Genomic DNA, 23781 nt, shown 5'->3' on the forward strand with positions numbered 1-23781 from the left:
AGGACAGAGAGAAATGGAGAGAGGAGGGGAAGACAGAGGGGGAGAGAAAGACAGACACCTGCAGACCTGCTTCACCGCCTGTGAAGTGACTCCCCTGCAGGTGGGGAGCCGGGGTTCAAACTCTCCTCTCATTTCTTACTAGTCTGGAAGCCTTGTTGTCTTTGGTCAAATGTGTTGTTTGATTTCACTTCCCAGATCTTATCAACCAAAAATCTTAAACTTTTTTTTTTTTTAATTACTTAGCACCTAAGATAATACTTTCAGCCATCACTGAACATATAAAGATATAAATAATCGTCATGAAGCGTGTTTGATGTTAAAAGGTAACAGGTTGAGTACCTAGCTCTCACATACACGAAGGGTTTTTTTTATCAAGTCGCTTCGTGTGTTGAGAGGCTCTAGACACAGTCAGTCGCCCAGCAGGGCCTAGGACTTAACTGTCCGGTTGACGTGTCCCTCACGCCACCTCCGCTGAATCTGTCCCTCTGCTGATGTGCTAAGTAGGGGGAGGGGGATAGGGATACAATTTTTTTTTTTGTATATTTCTTTATTTTCCCTTTTGTTGCCCTTGTTTCTTATTGTTGTTGTAGTTATTGTTGTTATTGATGTCGTCGTTGTTGGATAGGACAGAGAGAAATCGGGAGAGGAGGGGAAGACTGAGAGGGGGAGAGAAAGACAGACACCTGCAGACCTGCTTCACCGCCTGTGAAGCGACTCCCCTGCAGGTGGGGAGCCGGGGGCTTGAACCGGAAACCTTACGCCGGTCCCTGCGCTTCGTGCCAAGTGCGCTAACCTGCTGTGCCACCGCTGGACTCTCACAATTTTTTTAACTGAGAGAGTCTTTTTTTAACTGAGGGAGTCGAAGCTTAACAGTGCGGTCATTGACACGAGAGCAAGTTCATTATGTACCAGACTCTGAAAGGTCTCTGCAGCCTCCCCCCCCACCCCATTTCTTTGCTTTGGTGCGTTATGCTGTGTCCAGTCCATGTTTGACTCTGTTCTTCCTCACTGCTCCTATTTTAAGTCCTGCTTAGATGTGATATCATTGGGTGTCCATCCTTCCGTTTGGCTTAGCTCACTTAGCGCGATGTCTTCAAGTTCCACCCAGCATGGTGCAAAAGGGATAGCCGAATCATTTTTGACAGCTGAGTAGTAGTCCATCCTGTAAATATACCACACCTTTTTTTTTTTTTAATCCACTCATCTGTCATTAGACTTTTGGGTGATGGATTCCAAGTTTTGGCGATTACAAATTGACCTTCTATGAACATAGGTATATATAGATCTCTTCTGATAAGCGTCTTTGCTTCCTTTGGGTAAATACCCCAGGAGAGAAATTACTGGGTCATAGGGTAGTTTCATGTCTAGTGTTCTGAGAGTTCTCCAGACTGTTATCCACAAGGGTCGGGCCAGTCACATTCCCTGCAGCAGTGCAGAAGCGATCTTTTTTCCTCACGTCCTCTCCAGCACTGGTTGTTAGTGTCTTTTCTAAGATAAGACTTTCTTATCCAGTGATAAAGGTGTGACGTGGCATCTCGCTGTTGTTTTTACTTGCATTTCCCTGGTAACCAGTGAGAACTGAGCACGTCCTCCTGCGCCCGCCGGCCCCTCTGGATGTCTTCCTCAGTGAAGTTCTTTCTGTTCATGTCCTTGCACCATTTTCAGAAGAGATGGGTGCGTATGCGTGCTTGTGTGTGTGCGTGCGCGTGTGTGCATGTGTGTGTGCGCGTGTGTGCGTGCGCTTATGTGCGTGTGTGCGCGTGTGTGCATGTGTGTGCGCGTGTGTGTGCGCGAAGTCACTGAGCTTTTTGTGTGTGTTGGTTACTTCTTTATCCTCTGCTGTATGAAGGTGGTCTTTCTCCCACACTGAGGGTGTCTGGCGTCTTTCTGAAGTTAAGGTGGAGGAATATCTTTTGCTGTGTAAAAGTTCCTCAGTTTGATGTCCTCTTGGTCTAGTTTTGTTCTTTTTCTTTGCTATTGGATTTGAATCTTTGAAGCCCCCCTTTGAGGCATAGATTGTGAGGTGTTCTGCCAGTCTTTGCTTCCGTGTTCCTGACAATTTCTGGTCTAATGTCTGTCCCTTTAATCCACCTGGAGTTGGCTCCTGTGCGTGGTGATAATCAGCGCTTCAGTCCCGTCCGTCTGCCTGCTTCCATCCAGTTTTCCCAGCACGCCTTGAAGAGATTTCCTCCCCCCATTGAATGTTCTGGCCTCCCTTTGCCAAAAATGAGCCGTCCACAGATGTGGGGGCCTATTTCTCGGCTTTCAGTTCTATGCCACTGGTGTGTGTGTGTGTGTGTGTGTGTGTGTGTGTGTGTGTGTCTATTTTGGTTCCAGTAACAGTTAGTTTTGAGGTCAGGAAATATGATGGTTCCAGTCATGTTCTCTCTTCCCCCCTCAAAGATTGCTTTGGCAGTTCTAGGGCCTTTTAGGTTCCAGATAAATTTTTGTAGCTTTTGTCCTGTTCCTTTAAAGAAAAGTAGCGGTATCTGGATGAGAATGGCATTAAAGTCTGTATATGGTTCTGGGTAGAAGGGTCATTTTGATAATGTTAGTTCTATCCACGGGTATGAACTATCTTGCCATTTCTTTGTAACTGTCTCCTTGAGGAGTGACTCAGTTTTCAGTGTACAAGTCTTTCACTTCCTTTGTTTGAAAAATTATTAAAGACTGACTTGGATATTGTGTGATTGAAGTGCCAAAGGAGAGGTCATACTGTCACATGGGAGTGGGGAAGAGTTCGGAAGAGGCAGCTGGTACAAGAGAAAAAAAAGGTGAAAGAGATTTAGAAAGAGCCGGATGGTTGTTCCTAAGAGTTGTGATATCTGGGGTGATGATAGAAGAAATGACTTACTTAAAAGCCACCTAGTTGGAATACAGGCTTGCTTTTATCACTGCCAGAACAAGACGACAGTAAGTGGAAGATTGCTTTTTCTCCAAACTAATGCTGCTGCATTGTATTCTTTATACAGCCGGAAGCATGTTAAGACCCATATGTGTGGTCATAGTTTTTTCTATTGGCCTCATATGTGTCGCCAACGATCTTTATTGTGTGAGCTCAGCTGAGTGGCAGCACATAGCTCCTCACAGGTGTGTCAGAAACTATGAATGGGAAATGGTGTCACTTTTTAAAGCCTCAGTTGTGTACCTAAGATACCTTTTTTCTTCAGGCTTAGTTATTTGAAAATGAGTGTCCATGTATATTACGTCCACCTGTAAGTACCACTTTATTTTTGTCAAACATCCTTCAAGTCTCTTTAAAAAAATACCGAGGAAGGGAGTCGGGTGGTAGCGTAGCAGGTTAAGCCCACATGGCGCAAAGCGCAAGGACCGGCGTGAGGATCCCAGTTGGAGCCCCCCCCCCCCCCCGCTCCCTACCTGCAGGGGAGTCGCTTCACAGGCGGTAAAGCAGGTCTGCAGGTGTCTGTCTTTCTCTCCCCCTCTCTGTCTTCCCTCTCTCCATTTCCCTCTGTCCTATCCAACAACGACGCCATCAATAAAAATAAAGCTACAACAATAAAACAAGGGCAACAAAAGGGAATAAATAAGTATTTTTTAAAAATACCAGGGTGAGAGACAAAGAAGTTGATATTTCACCTGAGTCTCTCTTCCTATAAATGAGACGTGGAAGTTTAAATTCAAATAGTTGGGACAGCTGGAGCACACAGCTGCAAACTTGAAGGAACTTACTACATTTTCCCATCTTCAAATTAAGGAATTGAAACCGGGAACAGTAAGTGCTACAATGAGAGATTCTCCATGTAAGTTATTACATGATGAATTTATTAGTCAGGTGTGGATTTTAATTCTGTTCTCTACTTTTTTGGATAAAGTTCACCTTGGCACCTCTGTTCATATCCTTATGGTTGCAGCCTTGCTGCCTCAGGCACGATTGTCCCTTTACATAACCGTTACGCTATTTACCCCCAGCGTTTGAACTTCTCATTTTGAAGTCTTCGAGGGAAAGTCTTTAGAGGACGAGCGTACTTGGGACAGGGTCAACAGAACACAGGCATCGCATGCTCTGGAGGTCCTCAGTTCAGTCTCTTTCACCACCAGTAACCGGAGCTGAGTGTTGATCTCGTCAAGAACAAACAAACAAACAAACAAACAAACACCAAGGGGAGAAACACAGACTATATGACATACTTAATATGCTAGCTCCTTCCTGCATGCACACGTTTCCTGTGAATTTTTTAATTTTTTTTTTTCCCCTGGTCTTGTTAACCTTAGTCTTCAATATTTTGTGATTTTATTTTTATGTGTAGAGTACTTTGAAGCAGTTTCCTACGTGGTAATGTATAGGAAAATGATTTTTTTTTTTTTTTATATATTTATGTTTGACTTCTTTATAGAACTTTTTATTTCTAATTGTTTCTCTGTTAACCCATACGCATCCTTAGTAGATGATCATTGTGGAAACACTGCAGTATTTCTGTCTTACCGATTAACTGTAGTGTGTCGAACAGTGGTACACTTGGTGTAAATCCTGCCCCGATCTTTATAGGCATTTCTTTTAGATGTCACTGCTAAACTTTGTACTTAATATATTTTTTAAATAAATCTTTTTTAAAAAATATTTTATTTATTTATTCATGAGAAAGATAGGAGAGAGAGAAAGAACCAGACATCACTCTGGTACATGTTCTGCCGGGGATTGAACTCGGGACCTCATGCTTGAGAGTCCGATGCTTTAGCCACTGTGCCACCTCCCGGACCACGGCACTTAGTCTTTTTTAACGTTTGGGTTGGTGAGCGAGAACCACGGGGTCAGCCTGGAATGTGCGGTGCTCGTGTTTGTGTGGCAGCTCTGTAGCCTCTGTCCCACCTCCCAGCCCGCACACACCTCAGCTCTACTTCCTCTATGTGGCACCCTCAATAGTAATTTATTCTTTAACTTGGTAGGACAGAGAACATTGAGAGGAGACGGGGGAGAGAGAGAGAGAGAGAGAGACAGAGACTTGTGGCACTGCCTCACCATTCGTGAAGTTCTTCCCCTACTGGTGAAGCCTGGGGACTCGAACCCAGGTCCTTGCAGTCGCCAATGTGTGCAGTTCTGTCGGGTGTGTCCCCTTGCGTCTTCTTATGGTCCCTTCATTTCTGCCCTGGTCCGTCCGTCCTTCCTTACCTGTGGGTGTTTCCCTGTTTACTCCCTCCTCTCTCACAGGGTCTGTGCGTTTGTTCTGTGTGATGGCATTCGTCACTGTGATTTCAACAACTGTCAGGCACTGTGGCTTTCCAACTCTTAATTCCTGTCTCCTAGGTACCAGCACTGTTCCTAGTTTACTATTTGATTTGTGACTCTGACCACCGTTTGTAATGGGATGTTTTATGAGTTCTGTGCATGTAACGTGGATAGTGATGGTCAGAATAGATACCTTCTGTTTTTAGAAAGTTTGCAATCGAAGTGGATGCTAGCATACTGGGTTGAGTGCATGGGTTACCATGTGCAAGGACCCAGGTTCAAGCCCCAGCTTCCCACCTGCAGGGGGGGACACCCTTCATGAGTGGCAAAAGGTGTGTGTGTGTGTGTGTGTGTGTGTGTGTGTGTGTGTGTGTGTGTCTCTCTCTCTCTCTCTCTCCCTCTCCCCCACCTGTCCTATCAAAGAAAATATAAAGGGGGAAAACATAGAAAAAGCCCTCTGGGATGGGGGACTCAGTGCTGGCTCTAGCTGCAGCGATAACCCTGATGGCAATAAAAATAATTCACTTCAGAAAATTATGATCAGTGGGGCAACCGATTTGAAACAAGTCGTAAAAGCTTTTCAAAATGTAGCGAGTGAGACTGTGCAAGCAGAGTGTGGGAAAGGGGCTACGGAGAGGAAGTGGCATCAGAACCTGTTAGGCGATTTCTAAAGGAAAGGCAAAGAGAAGAAGCTGATCAGGCCAGGAAGCAGAAATGGAACTTGCAGAACCTTAGGTTAGAATGTTTTGTTTTCTGTTTCATTCTGTTGGTTTATTCTCTTTTATGTGACCTTTCCTAATTTGGATTTTAGTCATTTTTTTTCTATTCTTTTTTTTTTTTTTAATTATTTATAAAGTGGAAGTATTGACAAGAAGGATACAGTCCCACACAGTTCCTACCACTAGAACTCCGTATCCCCTCCCCTCCATTGGAAGTTTCCCTATCCTTTATCCCTCTGGCAGTATGGGATGCAGAAGGTGGAAGGTCTGGCTTCTGTAACTGCTTCCCCGCTGGACATGGGTGTTGGCAGGTGGATCCATACTCCCAGCCTGTCTCTGCCTTTCCCTAGTGGGGCGGGGCTCTGGGGAAGGAAGCAGGGCTCCAGGACACATGGGTGGGGTCGTCTGCCCAGCGAAGTCAGGTTGGCATCCTGCTAGCGGCTGGAACCTGGTGGCTGAAAAGAGTTAAGATACAAAGCAGAAGGTTAGAATGAATTTTAACAGGAGGGCAGTAAAGCAGAGGAAACGAGACTAGAGCCAAGGATGCCGTGTGAGTGGTGAGAGAAGGTAGGGAAAGACCATTAGTTGATTCAACACTCAGTTTTACGGACTAAGCTGAGAAATGTGTTTGTTCTAAGGATAAAAGAAGCCAGGAAATGTCTCCACTGGGAAAGATGAGCAATTCGACTTAGGCGCTAGGGAGAAAATAAATCAGGGCTGCGAAAGCAGATGTTGGGGTAGTGTAATCAGTGATCAAAGTAGCTGCAGAGTCGGTGACCCGGACAGCTGGGAATGGAGCACGGCTGGCTCACGACTGAGATGCAGCAACGCGCCTCAAACTTGTCGCCATACGCCATGTTCATTTTCATTCTGTGGGTCAAGAATTCCAGCGTGGTATAGCAGAAGCGCCTTCTGTCTGCTTTACAGTGTCTGTCGGAGGACTTGTGTAAGGACTTGAGGGCCACAGCACTCCAACAACCGAATGAAGGTTTCTTCCCTTAGATACCAGCCGGCGTGACTGGGATAGACTAGGGCCAGCAAAGTCCTGCCAACATACCAAAACGTGCCTGAGGTGAGACTCCTCCAGGGAGGATTTGGAGAGCCAGTGTCTCGAGAGCAGGGTGCAACTGCAAGGCTTGAGCTGACTGGCTCCCGTAGGTCACAGGCCTCTGCCCTCATGCTTCCCTGTAGAGCAGTGCAGATTAGCGGGCGGGGCAGCTGGACACAAACAAGTTCACATCACAGGGGCCAGGTGACAGGTCACCCGGTAGTTACCATGCGGCAGCACCCAGGTTCGCGCCCTTATGGCATGTGGGAGGACCATGGTGCTGCCCGCTCTTGAGTGGCAACCAAAATGAACTGTGGATGGGGGAGCAGTGCTGGGGTCCTTCTGTGTTTTTCCTCTTTGCCCCTTTCTCTGTTTCTACCCGAAATTTTTGTTAAGTGGAAAGTTGGCCAGGATCAGTGGAGTGCTAATTTACAAGGTCCGGTCACTGCAGATAAAAAGGCCTTAGTGCAGGAAAGCACAAGAGAATTGGTAGCTCTCTTTGGAAAAGAGCATCTCTTAGAGAAAGAACTGACTCATTCTAGGTAAGACTTAGGGAGCTGACTTGATGGGTCTTAGCGGTGTTAGGATAAAGAGGAACTAAGGACTCACTCATTCGTTAGATGTCTGAGCACCTACCAGGCACCTGGCACTCAGGTGTGGGTGGCATCCATGTAGAGAGAGAGAGAGGTTCAGAGCTTAGCTGAACGTATCACGCCCAGAGTAGAGAAAGAATCAGCATAAATTAGGGAATTGTCTGTCGGAAGTGGGAGAAGAGAATTTGAAGTTGTCTGAAGAAATGACTAATGTGCAGCTAGACAACAGGAGTCAACAAAAGTGATTAAAAGGAGTATGGATCCACCTGCCAACACCCATGTTCAGCGGGGAAGCAGTTACAGAAGCCAGACCTTCCACCTTCTGCATCCCACAGTGACCCTGGGTCCATACTTCCAGAAGGGATAAAGAATAGGAAAGCTGTCAGGGGAGGGGGTGGGATACGGAGTTCTGGTGGTGGGAATTGTGTGGAGTTGTACCTACCCTCTTATCCTATGGTTTTGTCAGTGTTTCCATTTTATAAATAAAATACAAAAACAAAAAGAGTATAGGAAAAAAAGCCATGGGTAAAGATAGCAGAACTCCTTTTAAGAAAGAAGTGGTGACTCTTACTGATCAAACTGAGAGGAAGCCAGATGTTACCAGGATCAAAAGATGTTCACTGTCTTCAACAGTCTAGAGGTAATAATAGGGAGCCGTCGCCAGGACCGTTTTGTGAAGCTTTGTACTTGGAAACTAGATTAAATTGATTGGGGAAGTTCGAGAAAGCAAGTATTTTGATAACCACTAGTCTGCCTGTCATAGAAATCTTAAAAAGTTAACAAGTCACCAGCATGAGTAAATTGTAATAAAGGTTATTATGTAACAATTTGGGTGGGGGTAGATAGTGTAACGGTTGTGCAAAGAGATTCTTACACACCGGAGCCTCCAGAGTCCCAGGTTCAGTCCCACCCTAAACCAGAGCTGAGCAGGCCACTGGTGTAAAAAAAAAAAAAAAAAAAGAAAATTAAGTCAAATGTACAACTTTTATCTAAAAATAATCATATAATTTGAATGCAGGAAGAGGAAGCTTTTCCTAGAAGACTGTAAATGTATCATCTCATCTTTTTCTAAATCTCCCTACAGTTTGAGACTAGAGCCACTGGGAGCCCAGGTGTCACCATCAAGCTGAGCTGGGACAACCAGGGGAACGGAGCAGGTGTCTTTGTGGCCCTGTGCTTGGGCACGTGAAGTTGCTCTTACAGCTGTGCGTGAGAAGGGCACAGAGACGCGCGCGACCCGTCCCCATCAAGCGTCCGCTCAGTCTCTTGGACGATTTCACTGCCGTGCTAGCTTTTGCTCAACATTTTTTTTTTTTACACCAGAGCACTGATCAGCTCTGGTTTACAGTGGTGCAGGAGATTGAACCTGGGACTTCGAAGCCTCAGGCAGTCTGTTTGCATAGCCATTATGCAATCTACCCCTGCCCTTTGCTCGACTTTTGACCTTCCTTATCCAGGGTTTAGTTGACCCATCTTCACCCCTCTCCCTGCTCCTGAAATTCTGCATGCATGCCATTTTCTGAGAAGGAAAACAGATGCAAAGTGGCAGCTGTTTTAATTCATCTGAATAACCTGGGGAAACGTATCCTTAAAAGCATAACTGCATATGCTGACGGAAAACAGCACTCTCCAGGGCCAGGTGGTGGCGCACCTGGTTAAAGGCACACATTAACAGTGCTCAAGGACCCAGGTTCAAGCCCCTGGGTTGGCAGGTGGGGCGGGGTGGGGTGGTGGCTGGGATCATTCTAGTTTTGCGAATCAGGCGATGACCTTGGCCAGTTCATGCTGCGGAAGACAGCGGGGTTGTGCTCAGTGCTTTTCACTGAGCCTTCTTGCCGCGAGTTCTGCAGCTGGTCAGTACTGCGCCCAGTAAAAGTCTCGGTGACTGCAGTGCCCTGGCGGGGGGGGGGGGGGGGGGGGGGGCTCCACCTGGGTGATGAGCCGGTCTCGCGTTCTCTCTGTGCTGTTACGTAGCAGCACCCCCATACACACACACACACACACACACACACACACACACACACACACACACACACACACACACACACACACACACCCCTACCTACCTCAGAACCCTCCTGTGGCTTTCATTTCAGGTGCCCTGATGCATGAGTTATCGAACGATGGCGCTCGTAGACAGTTTGACTTTTACCTGGAAGAAATGATCCTGCCTCTCATGGTCGCCAGTGCCCAGAGTGGGGAGCGGGAGTGCCACATAGTGGTGCTGACGGATGACGATGTGGTTGACTGGGATGAGGAGTACCCCCCGCAGATGGGAGAGGAGTACTCACAGAGTGAGTCCCCACCACGGCCGCGGCGCATCTTCACAAAGTCTCTTGTCGTTCACAACTGATCAAAAAGATCATTTAAATAAAGAACAATAATGGTAGCATACTGAGTCTCCCCGACGTCAGGAGTTAACAGTCAGGGGCCTCTGGGCCAGACCCCCAGCCTACCCGCCGTGTCTTCACACGGAGTTAGTTTTACATAATGGTCTGTGGCTGCTGCCTTGCCGCAGTGGCGCCATTGGCCAGTTGCACTGAGCCCAGAGTACCCGTGTACAGAGAAGGGGCCCATCCTTGTCACGCACAGAAAGGGGTTTGCTCTCTGCTGAATATCTGCATCTTGGTGGATTTTTTTTTTTCCCTTTTGCATCTAGAAGCATCCTAGAAAAATAGATCCCGGATTAGCGTGTTATGAATAAGAATAAGCTTTCTTTTTCTTTCTTTTTTTTTCTAAGATAAAATTTTATTTGTAGATACTTTATTTTTTTTAATAGTAAGTTTTAATTCTTTTTATCTTTTTTTGGTATTTATTTTCCCTTTTGTTGCCCTTTTGGTTTATTGTTGTAGTTGTTGTTGTTATTAATGTCATCGTTGTTGGATAAGACAGAGAGAAATGGAGAGAAGAGGGGAAGGCAGAGGGGGAGAGAAAGACAGACACCTGCAGACCTGCTTCACTGCCTGTGAAGCGACTCCCCTGCAGGTGGGGAGCCGGGGGCTCGAACTGGGATCTTTAAGCCAGTCCTTGTGTATAGATACTTTCAACTAAGGTTTCAAGGATGGCTTTTAAGTTTCAAATATTTACTTATTCAGATTTTTCTTTTGAAATATTATGTGATCTCAGAGGAAACAGTGAGTCTTTTGAAAGTTTTGTTGAACTACAGTTAAATATTCTGACCAAAATAGCCTATATGGGGCAGGATTCACTAGCTTTTTTTTCTCATTTTTCTTTTTTTTTTTCAAAACAGTCTCGATTGTTTTTTTATTCCCTTTTGTTGCCCTTGTTGTAGTTATTATTGTTGTTGTTATTGATGTTGTCGTTGTTGGACAGGACAGAGAGAAATGGAGAGAGGAGGGGAAGACAGAGAGGGAGAGAGAAAGACAGACACCCGCAGACCTGCTTCACCGCCTGTGAAGCGACTCCCCTGCAGGTTGGGAGCCGGGGGCTCGAACCGGGATCTTTCTGCTGGTCCTTGGCTTTGTGCCATGTGCACTTAACCTGAGGTGCTACTGCCTGACTCCCATTTTTTTTTTTAAGAAATGTCACATAGTTTTTCTTGATGACTCCTGCATAGTCTGTCACTAATTTCATAGATAAGAAGGAAGATAGAATTGAAAAAGATCAGTTGAGGGACTGAGTAAAATGAACAATTTGACATCTTTCCCCATACCCCAGTCTGTGTTGACTTGGTAAGGATTACTGTTTTCTTATGAAGGTACAAAACTGAAAAGCATTCATGCTTTTAAAGATTTTTTTTTTTCATTTTACTTTAAAATACTTTCAAATTTCAGATGGTATTTGGTTTGACATCTAAATATTACAAGAATGTCTTAACCCAAGTGATGGTAGCACTTTTCCTGAATCCCCACTGCAGTGTTTCCCTTGCACGGTGTATTCAAATGAATGAGCACTTAAGGAATGAGATCTTTTCATGGCCCCTCACAGACATAGGCATTTACACTGCCGTTTCCTTATTTCTAGGCTTGTTGCCGACAGTTTTCTAGAGTAACGTGTGGAATACAAAGCTGACCAAAGCACAGGGCATACAAAAGGTTTCCAAACTCAGGAGAAATGGACTAAGCTATTTTCTACCAAGAATGAGCTGTATCGGCAGACTTAACCCTACTGTAGTTGTCGGAAGGCTTGGCGATGAGTCGCCCACAGAACACAGAAACCTCATTACCATGAGAGAGAGAAAGAGAGAGAGAGAGAGAGAGAGAGAGAGAGAAGGGAATGCTCTGCAGATGGCACAGTGGTGCAGGAATTGTGATAGGGTTCTTTCAGCGTTTAGTTGTCTCCCTCTCCCTCTCCCTCTCTCTCCTCTCTCTTCTCTCCTCTCTGTTTTATCTTAAGCTTAGGAGCTTAAAAGGAGTAAAAACAAAGCAAAAAACAAACAAAAACCATATTTTACGCCAAGCTACTTCTAGAGAAGATCCCCAAGAGAGCTTCTTCAGCCTGACTTTTCTAAACTTGACGTGGGTGCCGCCTATCCCAGCCTCAGTGGCCCTAAGGAGTTAGTGCCAGTCACACATCTGCCTGTGAGCTGCTCACAGCGTCTGTGTAGGTGCTGTCCTTTTACTGGATCCTAAACCAGCACGTTTGGTTTGAGGGTTTTTTTGTTTTTGAAAAAAACCTTTGCAGTTCACCTTTTAAGGGGGATAACACCACCTGAAAGAGAGAAGGTGAGGAAAGCCCTTCAGTCTTAACTCCCCGAAGTTCTCAGCACTCTCGGAAGACTCACCGTGTTGTCAGTGGGATATCTGTCCTTTGCAAAACCAGTTTGCTCTAAACAGACTAACCTGGGCAGAACATGCTCGAATCTGCCTATTTTATTTTATTTTATTTTATTTTTAACATCAGTGTTAAATTTGGCGCTGTTCGCCTGAATGAAAAAGCAGTTTGTGGGAAGGCTCTTTGCATTTTGGGGGAACTATTAATAGTTGCTCAATCCATGAAATGTAAGATGTATCTGTTCTGTACTCTGGCGAGGCAGGGGTCCCCTCCCCCACCCCCGGATGAGGGGATGAGGACTGCAGACATCACAACAGAGGTCCCTCTAGGGACCTGGGGGAGGCCACTTCCTGTCAGCTCTCTGACTTGAGGAATTGGGGACAGGGCTCTTTCCTATAAGTCCCTACGTGATACATCTTTCAGAAGGAGTCTATTCCTAGGGATTGACTATTGAAGCTTTTCTTGTTTCATCTTAAGCAGACATTTGCTTCTGCATTGGCTGTACGGAATCATCCTGCCATGTCGGCCAGCCGCTCACTCTTTGGCACACTGCATCCTTTATTTGGGCTTTTAAGGGGTTAAACTTAAAAGAGCCCTCCCCTCCCCCCTTGACAATCAAGATTAAGTTCATCTCCAAGTACTTTGATATTAATAAAATGCTTTTTGTCTTTTTCATTTCAGTTATTTATAGCACAAAATTGTATAGGTTTTTCAAGTACATTGAAAACAGAGATGTGGCCAAATCGGTTTTGAAGGAGAGGGGTCTTAAGAAGATCAGATTGGGAATAGAAGGTAAGGCATTTTAAGTATCTTCTTGCGGAGAAAAGAGGTTAAAAATTGGATCCTAGGGACTGGGCATTAGCTCACTGGGTCAAGCGCACATGGTCTGAAGCGCAAGGACAGGTGCAAGGCTCCCAGTTTGAGCCCCCGGCTCCTCACCTGCAGGGGGGTCGCTTCACAGGCAGTGAAGCAGGTCTGCAGGTGTCTGTCTTTCTCTCTCTCTCTCTCTGTCTTCCCCTCCTCTCTCCATTTCTCTCTGTCCTGTCCAACAACAGCAGCAGCAGCAATACCAACAACAATAACAATAATAATGGGAAAAAGATGGCCTCCAGGAGCAGTGGATGGTAGTGCAGGCACTGAGCCCCAGTGAGAACCCTGGAGGCCATCAATATAAGTGGCCCCATTTAGCATACAGTGTGAAAAACTCAGACAAGTGACTACAGTGTGGCCAGCTTCCTTTTTCTGAGTAGCTAGGAGACATCGACATTATTCATTCCATAAGATTCCCTACAATTCCAGGAGTGAGCTGGTACCGTCTGCCCTTTGCCCTAGGACGTTGCTGGCTGAGTCCATGCGTGTGGGCACGAGTGTGCATTGCGTCAGATTGGCAGGGCTCTTTGGCCAGTCATAAGTGATCGTTGGATCTTTCCGGTCCCCTGCAGAACTCAAAGCTGCTCTCTGCTGCTGTTCATGTAACAGCAGTGCTAATAATAGCTTAACTGGTGTCCTTGGGTATGATAACACTCACAGACTTAATTATTCTTACTTACAAAACACACACTTTGGGGCCGGGCGGTGGGACACCTGATCGAGCAGGCACACATCACCATCTGCAGGGACCCAGGTTCAAGCCCCTCCTTCCCCACCTGCAGGAGGGAAAACTTGACAGGTGGTGATGCAAGTGCCTCCCTCCCTCCCTCCCCTTCCCCTCTCGACTTCTCTGATATCTTTGATATCGACGGCTCAGGGCGAGCACAGGCTTATACACCAGAGCAGTGTTCTAGTCGCCTTGTAAATTCACACACTGAGAACAATCATTTCTGACAGTACATGTCTTTGGAAGAACTGGCTGGCTGGTAAGTGACTGAGAATTGAAAGCCAGGGTTATCCTTACCGTTGTCACTGTGCGGCAGTTACAGCCCAGGAGAGGGCAGTAAGCAGTTAGGGGCGCTGCTTTGCAGGTGCCAATCCCAACGGACTGTTGAGCGGCTGGGAGTCATGACGTTCAGATGTACTGGGGGTTAAAGTACTGATCAGTGCTGAGCTAGGTGCAGAAGCAGTCTGGCTGGAGAGCCTCCTCTAGTTCTTTGCCTCTTAACAACAAGAACTGGATAGAAAAGACGGCAGGCAATGTGAAGATGAGATTTAGCTTAAGGAACGCAGAGGGCAGGGCAAGCATGCCGGTTACTGACACCGAGGCTAGATGACCCCGTGAAGGGCAGGGCTCCTGCGGGCGGAGTCAGGATTCGCAGTTGGAGTTCCCGGACACACCAGATTAGGTCCCGTCCTGTTCATCTCTCTCCTCCTTGCTCCTAACTCGGAAGGCTGTTCATTGACTGGTTGAAAGGATGGTGGGAGCTTTGTGAGTTGCACCAGTGAGGTTGGAGTTTGAGGCTGATGTGTGTGGCTGATGACTGAGGGCCTGGAATAGCATGTCCCCCCCTCGAGCTGATCTCCGTGTATTCAGGAGTGACTGCCGATAAGCTGGCTGAGGGGCTGCGTGATCTCCGTGCACGCACACAGGCACATTCTGAGGTCTCCAAACCTTCCTTCCAGGCTACCCTACCTACAAAGAAAAAGTCAAGAAGAGGCCCGGTGGCCGCCCCGAAGTCATCTACAACTATGTCCAGAGACCTTTCATTCGAATGTCCTGGGAGAAGGAGGAAGGCAAAAGCCGGCACGTGGACTTCCAGTGCGTGAAGAGCAAGTCCACCACCAACCTGGCCGCGGCTGCCGCAGACATCCCCCAGGACCAGCTGGTGGCCATGCACCCCACCCCGCAGGTGGACGAGCTGGACAGCCTCCCCGCCCTCCCGCCGCCCGGCAGCAGCGACCTCGACCCCGACGCACAGAACCCGGCGCTGTGAGCCGCCCGAGCCGGCCCCGAGCCCAGCCCGCCGCACACTCCCCGCCACGCGGCCCCGCGGCCCATGACACGCACGCACGCACATAAGGACGACGCCTAGGATGCCGCAGCGCAGCGCAGCGCGGGCTTTTACAGAAAGACCAAAGGTGGCCCAGTGGTTTTCTTACACGGGCAGCACCTTAGCATCCTGAGGTCCCGGTTCTATAAACGTGTTTGTTCACCGGTAGGTTTGTGAACTCCGTTCTTTGTATGGGGGACAGTTCTAGTTCTTCACACACCTAGATCTTGCCAGAGGCAGTGGAGATCGGCAGCTGGGGTCAGGTCGGTCAGACTGACTTGCCTTCCACCCGGGATAAACTACAGATGACTAGCTGGATGCACTTTATCAAACGGTGGGTCAGTGGAACTGTTGAAGCCATTTTTCTAGTTGCAATGCACAATAGAACTCAAGTAAGCGCTTCTATCAAAGTACTTCTTCAGCTTAAAAAAGGGGTGTTGTTTGCAGCCCACGAGAGCAGAGAGTGAGTGCTTGCCCTCGGGGTATCCCAAACTGCACTGAGGGCCCGGGCCCACCTCGTTCCAGTTTCCTCTAGTACTGTCTTCACCCTTTTTGAGTGAGTCACACGCAGGGCGTTTGAACACGAGAGGTGGTGTATTATCCAGTCTGCCTTACCCTTCAACTGTTCACAGATATTTATTTACTGAGACTTTTTTTCTCAAGAGTTACGGGCGAGGCAAATGAAGTGTTTGCTCTTCATTTACTAAATGATTGTAAACTCGAATTTTCCATCCAAATAAAATTGCATTGTTCTAATGTTTCTGACCCACTTCGTAGTCACATTAACCCAGATGTTAAGTCTTAGAGTGAGAGTTCCTTTCCTGTTGGTGTTGAGATAACGAATAGCAGCAGCAGTGACTCCAGCCCGTGGTGCAGGGTAAATAAATACCTTCAGAGCAAGTTTCTGTCCAGAGCTGACCGCTCACTGCGTCACGTGGTAGCACGCCCCACAAAGGAGCCAGAAGGGCGGAGGTGCGCTGGGCCTGGAGTCGCTCACTATCTGAAGTCAGGGAGGTGAGGCCCCTCTCTGGTGGGGAAGCCCATTGCTAATCTCCTTTCGGGTGCATCTCTGATTTTGGAGTTTGTGTTTAAGCTTGAACACCAACTCCACAGGGCACAAGTCTCCGGAGAGATGGATGGACGCCAAGCAGCTAGCATGGCGCCCGGCACTGGAGTAGGGGCAGGGGAGTCGCTGCTTGTGAGAGGTGGCTGCCCAGCGGAGCTCCCCTCCTGGCTGCAGCTCCTGCCCTTGCCCCTCCCCAGCACCCCTGGCCCCTGCCCCAGTGCTCCAGAATGCTACCAGAACATCCTCCCCCACCCCCCGACCTGTGTCGGCTGCTAAACTCTACTGGGTTCCAGGTGTTCAGAGCCGATGGTGCTGCAGTGTGTGAGCCTAGATCTTTTTCCTGCGGATTAAAATGGCAGTTGACACGGACGGTTAACACAGCGAGACTTGAAGCCGGTCCCAGAACTGCTGCCAGGCCAGACGGGACCGTGAATGGCGGAGTGGTGGAGATCACCCCCCACTGCAGGAAGTCCTTGCTCAACTAGGCTGTAGGACTTGCGGTGATTATGTAAAGTGTGGAAAGTATTTATAGAACAAGGGAGACATTTATTAAAAATATTTACCTGTCTAATACATACTTTAGCCCATATTTATAGTAAAGGGTTCTTACAAGGAAGAATAAACAGCTTTATGGTACAATTAGTCTAAGAAATATCCACATGGGGGGACTTGTTTGTAGTGTAAAAACACCATCCATCTGAAATGACTGTCCACGTATAAAAAGCTACCAATGATGCTTCTGTGCGCAATGATTAGAAAATTCAACACAAACAGAATCCAAAATATACAATGACTGCAAGCTATTCACAGCGAGCCCAATGACCGACCGACCGACCGGCGATGAAGAAACGGCGAGGGCAGGCTTGCTTCCACTCTGTCTGAAGTTACACACGGCAAGACTGACTTCCGTCAGGGGCTCTGAGGTGGCTTTTATGAAGACAGTCCACAAAAGCTGTCGTCTCCTTATCCAGTAAGCTTCACAGACTGTAAAACCCCGCCGGCAATGCACTTCGATAGTGATGGAGAGCGTAGCGGTGGCCACGGCAACGTTCACAGCGGCCATGGCAAGTCGCTGAAGTCCACAGGACCACCCAGCCCGGCGTCTGCTTCCAAGAGGCTCATTATGACAGCCATGGCCGCCTCGTCGTTACTGGGGCTGCTTGAGCCTTGGTCGTTGTCTATCATGTCTGTGCCTATGTGAGGGTTCTCGCCTGTGGGGCAGGAGAGAGACGGGTCAGTGACGATGCCGACATGCTGCAGTGTGTGAGCAGTTCTGAAGGACACAGAGTCAGACTATACTTAACTGGGGGGAGGTGAGAGCCCGTTTTTTTTCTTCAGGGGCTGAATTGTCTTTTTTTTTTTTTTTTTTTTAAGATTTTATTTATTTATTAGAAAGAGAAAGAACCAGACATCACTCTGGCACATGTGCTGCCGGGGATCGAACTCAAGGACCTCATGCTTGAGAGTCCTAAGCTTTGTCACTGTGCCACCTCCCGGACCACGTATTGCCCTATCTTAACGCTGGTGCTTTTCCGAGGAAAAACTTAGCTTTTTGGAGCCTCAGGCATGAGAGTCTGTTTTGCATAACCATTATGTTATCTCCTCCCCCCCTCCAAAAAAAAAGTTTTTTTGGAAGTAAAGTTTTTTTAAAAAAAAATCAGTGAAGATTAAAAACATTTAAAGTTGATCTCATTGTAACATTCTGATTAAACCAGTTCTAAAAAGAAAGGTAGGCCAAAAAAAAAAAAAAAAATCTGGAAAAAAGTTCCAGAAAATGACAAAGGGGACTAGGTAAGGAAACTCTTCATTTAAGCTAAGAGTAAGGACTGGACTTGTTGACCATTTTATCATTTTGCTGCCGCCAGCCGCCAGGATTAATGCAGGGGCTCAGACATGGTGAATCCAGCACTCCCGGAGGCCATTATTTTATGTATTGAATGTCTTCTGTTTTTGTTTATTTGATAGGACAGAGACATTGAGCAAAAAGTGGAGACAGAGAACAGGAGACACCTGCTACAACACTGCTTCCCCACTCGTAAGCTTCTCCTCACAGGAGGAGATTGGGGCCTGGAACCGAGGTCCTAGCACACAGTACTGTGTCCTCTAACAGGTGGGCCACTGCCTGGCCCCTGACCATCCAGCTTTGACCTCTGAAGACCCGTCATCGACTCTCCGAAGCAGTCTGTGCCTAGGCTGTGTTAGCTTCTTTTTAATTCCAGGAAAAACTTGGACTTTCACCAGTACTGAATTACTGAAATCAACTTTAAGGGTTTAAACAAATGAAAAACCTTATCTTTCATTTACTTATCGAATAGAAACAGCCAGAAATTGAGAGGAAGGGGGGAAGAGGGTGACACCTGCAGCCCCGCTTCACCACTCAAAAGCTTTCCCCCTGCAGGTGGGGACCGGGGGCTTGAACCTGTTTTTTTTTTTTTTTAATATTTTATTTATTTATTTTCTCTTTTGTTGTCCTTGTTGCTTTTCATTTTTGTTGTAGTTAATTATTGTTATTGATGTCATTGTTAGATAGGACAGAGAGAAATGGAGAGAGGAGGGGAAGACAGAGGGGGAGAGAAAGACAGACACCTGCAGACCTGCTTCACCGCCTGTGAAGCGACTCCCCTGCAGGTGGGGAGCCGGGGGCTCGAACCGGGATCCTTATGCCGACCTTGTGCTTTGCGCCACCTGCGCTTAACCCGCTGCGCTAGCGCCCGACTCCCTGACCCTGGGTTCTTACGCCTTGTAACGTGTGTGATCAACCAGGTGCCAATGTTCTTAGCGGTAGATCCTAGCTTGTTTTGTGAAGTTCTTAAAAGCTGACTTCGTGTCTGTTTTTGTTGTTGTTGTTGTTGTTTGTTTGTTTGTTTGCAAGCTTACTGCTACTTACCAAGGATAGAGGAGCTGTCAGAATACGGATAGCCTGGGTTCTCCTGAGCCTGCCCTGGTAGTAGGCTACTGGAAGGAATGTCTGGAGTTCCTCCGTTTAAAATCTACAAATGAGAGTAAGAGTTTCACATCAGCTTCTGTTAGTCTCACTTGCATTCTCACCAAGAAAATGAAGCGTGTTGAGAGAGAGACAGGTGGGAAAAAGAAAAATGGCAACAGCAAATGGTTTAGCCTTAGATATGCAACAAAATCTTGCTTTTTAAAAAAATAGTCCCTTTTTGTTGTCCTTGGTTTTTATTGTTGTAGTTATTGATGTTGTCATTGTTGGATAGGACAGAGAGAAATGGAGAGAGGAGGGGAAAACAGAGGAAGAGAGAAAGACAGACACCTGCAAACCTGCTTCACCGCCAGTGAAGCGACTCCCCTGCAGGTGGGGAGCCGGGGGCTCGAACCGGGATCCTTACGCCGGTCCTTGCGCTTCGTGCCACCTGTGTTTAACCCGCTGTGCTACCGCCCAGCCCCCTACCCCCTTTTTAATTAACTTTATTTGATAGAGACAGCCAGAAATCAAGAGGGTAGGGGTAGGGGAGACAGGGAAACAGACACCTGCAACACTGCTTCACCACTTGCAAAGCTTTCCCCCTGCAGGTGGGGATGACCCTTTCTCAGTAGCGGAGACTGAATCATCTCCGCCTCTAGTTTTCCTTCCCCTGGCTGAACATCATAGAAAAACATCCCTGGGAAGTATTTTATCTGGTTGTCAGTAAGGAAATAGCTGGGTAGCTGCTTGTCAGAAATAGCAGTAATTTCAGATCTTGCCAGTAGGTGGCATTACAACTTTATCGCTACAGTTCATGGTCGAGGAACTACACTCAAACGTTTATCTTATTGAAAGATAAACGTGATATGTTAACACGAAGATCATTTAATAGCCTCCAAAACAAGTAAACAAAAAACTAGTTACTGTTTTATACTTTGAAAATATGTTTCACTGAGTAGAATCTAACCCGATTCTTCTATTCGCTTCACTGCTCAGTTTGTCTGCACCTGTTGTTTAACCTCAGAATATGAAGGGAACTTGGCCTGCCAGAGACAGGAAGTTGGAAAATGAAGGCATTCTAATAGACTTCTCAAATATACTTGGCTTCTTTTTTTTTTTTTTTTCCCCTCCTCCAGGGTGATTGCTGGGCTCGGTGCCTGCAACATGAATCCACCGCTCCTGGAGGCCATTCCCCCCCCCCCCCCTTTGTTGCCCTTGTTGTAGCTTCGTTGTGGTTATTATCGTTGCCCCTGTTGACGCAATTCGTTGTTGGATAGGACAGAGAGAAACGGAGAGAGGAGGGGAAGACAGAGAGGGGGAGAGAAAGACAGACACCTGCAGACCTGGTACTTGGCTTCTTAAAGGTAGCTGTAATGTGGACCTAAAACGATCACGAAATTTTCAGACCGTATTATGTTAAAATTCATTGGTAAATATCTTGGCCCTTAGAATGGATGAATGTTTTTTTTTTACCCTTGCCTGATTTTTGTAAAAATAGATATTTTTTAATTTTGACTTTTTTCATATTTTCTCTTTTGTTGCTCTTGTTGTTTTATTGTAGTTATTGTTGTTGGATAGGACAGAGAGAAATGGAGCGAGGAGGGGAAGACAGAGAGGGGGAGAGAAAGACAGACACCTGCAGACCTGCTTCACCGCCTGGGAAGCGACTCCCCTGCAGGTGGGGAGCCGGGGGCTCGAACTGGGATCCTTACGCCAGTCCCTGCGCTTTGCGCCACCTGCGCTTAACCCGCTGCACTACCCCCTCTACCCCGTAAAAATATTTTCCATTAGTCATCTGGAACATGCTGGTTCCGAGTTAGGGAAATCTTTCCTACATCTCCTAGAACATTGAAGCTTTCCCAACCTGTCTGGTTGGAAGAATCTCTTAAGCTCCAATGTTTTCCAACACTTTGTTGAAACTCAAGTGAAAATGTTAGCACTGGAAACATACTATGAGTTTGTTTGTTTGTTTGTTTGTTTTTGAAGTGGCAGGTTCACTTCATTTTCAAGAAAGCACAGTAATAATATCTGATTCTAAATAACTACAGCTTTTACGACGGTAACAAGTGTTCTATGAGGAAGCAGTTCAGTTCGTCACACAAGTCAATTCCTTGAGGTGGCCATTCATATTCAGCACAAGTGCTTCTGCATATTTCGATTTTGTGACACAATTTAAAAGGCTGCACAATTTTTTTTTTTTACTGCTATTTTAAGGGTGTTCTTAAACTGACTTAAGTGTTGTGGTATTTTGGTTCGTTTGTTTTTGAGACAGACAGAAGTAGTGAGTCGGAAAGAAATGAAAGCCTGCAGCACCAAAGCTTCTGCAGTGCAGTGGGGGTAGGGCTCGAACCTGGCTCAGGCACAGACGTGCGTGTATGTGTGTGTGTGTGTGTGTGTGTGTGTGTGTGTGTCTTCTAATTGTTCAGTGTATGTTGAATACGGTGAGTCTGTGCTTTGGCACGGCTGTGCTGACTTTTGCAAGCACACCCGTGACTTCTGGCCAGCACCGTCTCAGCACCGCCAGCGCTGTGTCAGCCTGCGCAGGGTGACACCTTAGCCTGACCGTGAGAACCCTTTTGACTTGGCAGCCGCGGGAAAGGATCCCGAGTCAGAAGGCAGCGGGCGGCACTCAGATTCCCCCGAATCCGCCCCTCACGGGAATTCTGGAGTCGCCGCATCAATCCCAGGACCAATTCCCATCCCTTGGAAGGCTCTTTCTGCCTTTCCACTCAGGTGGAGTTACTCCGGGAGGTGCCAGCAAGTCTCCCAAGCGCGGCCAATATGCTGTCGCCGCCACCCCCCCCCCCCGTCACCCTGCCACCCCCCACCCCCACCCCCGCTTTGTGCAACGCATTTATCTTCAAGGCACAGGGGGAAAGGGTCCAGCTTGTTTCAGCAACTCAGACTGCCATTGCAATGACTGCCACCCCCCTCTTTTTTCAGTACTTGGCTAGCAGGCCCTGGACCAGGGCTTTAGCATGTGAGCAGGAAGCCGAACCCTACACCTGCTGCGTTAGCTTAGCTAAGCGTCTCTGCCTACCTTCTTGGTTCCTGGAGAAGAGGCGTCAGGAGGGGGTGTGTTCGTGATGTTCAGGGGGCTGGAGCCGCAGCTGGAAGGGGACGACCCTCGTATCCTGTCAGAGAACGAGAGGCATTAGTCACGTTTCTCCTTTTCCTTTCTTCTCTTTTTTGCCTCCAGGGTCACTGCTGGGCTCGGGGCCTGCACTAGGAATCCACTGCTCCTGGAGGCCATTTTTTCCCCTTTTGTTGCCCTTGTTTATCGTTTTTGTTATTGATGTCATTGTTGTTGGATGGAACAGAGAGAAATGGAGAGAGGAGGGGAAGACGGGGGAGGGGGGAGAGAAAGACAGACACCTGCAGACCTGCTTCACCGCCTGTGAAGCGACTCCCCCCCCCCCCCCCCGCAGGTGGGGAGCCGGGGGCTCGAACCAGGATCCTCGTGTCAGTCCTTGCGCTTTGCACTCAACCTGCTGTGTGGTGCCTGACCCCCCTCCTTTTCCTATTTTAGTGGCTATGGGTGTTGGTATATTTTATTTCAAGGTGGGGTGAGAAGATGAAGGTTCACAGTAAGGATTAGCAAACTTTTTCTGCGAAGGGTCAGACTGACTCTCTGAGCTTAGGCTGCATGGTCTCTGTCACAGCTGAACTCTCTCTCCCACTGTCAGACGCGCTAAACCGGGAGCGGCTGTGTCCTGTTCACCAGCAAAGCATCAAAGCGGGACAGGTGATAAGCTGGACATAGCTCACAGGCATGGAAGATCTGGAAAGCAGATCTTGGCAGTCAGACACCTCCCTGACAAAAAGTCCTTGAAGAAAGGTTTGGATTTCACTTCGGAAGTGTTTCCACTAAGTGGCCAGTTTCTAGATTTCAGAGTTGGAGGGGAACCTAACGGACTAACCTCTGTCCTTCCCACCATCGACTGTGGGATGTGTCCTTCCTTTTTTTTTTTTTTTTTTTTTAAATATTTATTTTATTTATTTATTCCCTTTTGTTGCCCTTGTTGTTTTATTGTTGTAGTTATTATTGTTGTTGTCGTTGTTGGATAGGACAGAGAGAAATGGAGAGAGGAGGGGAAAACAGAGAGGGGGAGAGAAAGACAGACACCTGCAGACCCGCTTCACCGCCTGTGAAGGGAAGCCTGGGTTGGATGTGTCCTTCCTTACCGACTCCCCACCAGGCTGCTTCCTGAGCGGTCAGGAAGTGGAAGGTGTCAGGCGAGCGCCTAGTCACGAGCGTTTGGCCTGACAGGACTGGTGGTAATAGCTTTTTTTTTTTTTTTTTTTTTAAAAGGGATCAGTCAGGCCTTTCTCAGCCTAATATATGTCTGGGCACAATGACTTGAGAAGGGAAGACCTGGGACTGTAAATCCACAGAGGCTTTTTGTCAGGCTGCCGTCTAGTGGTGAAGCTGGAGTTGAGGGAGAGGGTAGCAGCGGCTCTGTCTTTACCGCCCAGCAGGCTTTGGCTGTTGGTCTGTGTGGCTAGTTCTGCACGGTCGTGAGTGAACGAAATCTTTCCCTGGATCACAAGCAGGAGCTAGTACTGTGTGCCAGGCATGACACGAC

General features: G+C 47.4%; 2 protein-coding genes across 30 annotated transcripts in view; one reads left to right on the top strand and one right to left on the bottom strand.

Moving 5' to 3' along the window:
* BTBD10 (BTB domain containing 10) overlaps positions 1–15959 on the top strand; it is a 66360-nt gene extending 50401 nt beyond the window's left edge. For all 8 annotated transcript variants that reach the window (XM_060177148.1, XM_007521148.3, XM_060177149.1 and 5 more), the window contains 3 exons: positions 9642–9839; positions 12961–13071; positions 14836–15959. In XM_060177148.1, coding sequence (XP_060033131.1) covers positions 9642–9839; positions 12961–13071; positions 14836–15146 — 620 coding nt within the window. In that variant the 3' untranslated portion in view covers positions 15147–15959. The remainder of the gene's footprint in view (positions 1–9641; positions 9840–12960; positions 13072–14835) is intronic.
* An 835-nt stretch (positions 15960–16794) lies between these two features.
* BMAL1 (basic helix-loop-helix ARNT like 1) overlaps positions 16795–23781 on the bottom strand; it is a 116808-nt gene continuing 109821 nt past the window's right edge. For all 22 annotated transcript variants that reach the window (XM_060177128.1, XM_060177141.1, XM_060177139.1 and 19 more), the window contains 3 exons: positions 22236–22329; positions 19157–19259; positions 16795–17480 (listed from right to left, as the gene is read on the bottom strand). In XM_060177128.1, coding sequence (XP_060033111.1) covers positions 17320–17480; positions 19157–19259; positions 22236–22329 — 358 coding nt within the window. In that variant the 3' untranslated portion in view covers positions 16795–17319. The remainder of the gene's footprint in view (positions 17481–19156; positions 19260–22235; positions 22330–23781) is intronic.

The sequence above is a fragment of the Erinaceus europaeus genome, chromosome 17 (genome assembly GCF_950295315.1).
Source record: "Erinaceus europaeus chromosome 17, mEriEur2.1, whole genome shotgun sequence".
In the NCBI taxonomy this organism is placed as follows: Eukaryota; Metazoa; Chordata; class Mammalia; order Eulipotyphla; family Erinaceidae; genus Erinaceus; species Erinaceus europaeus.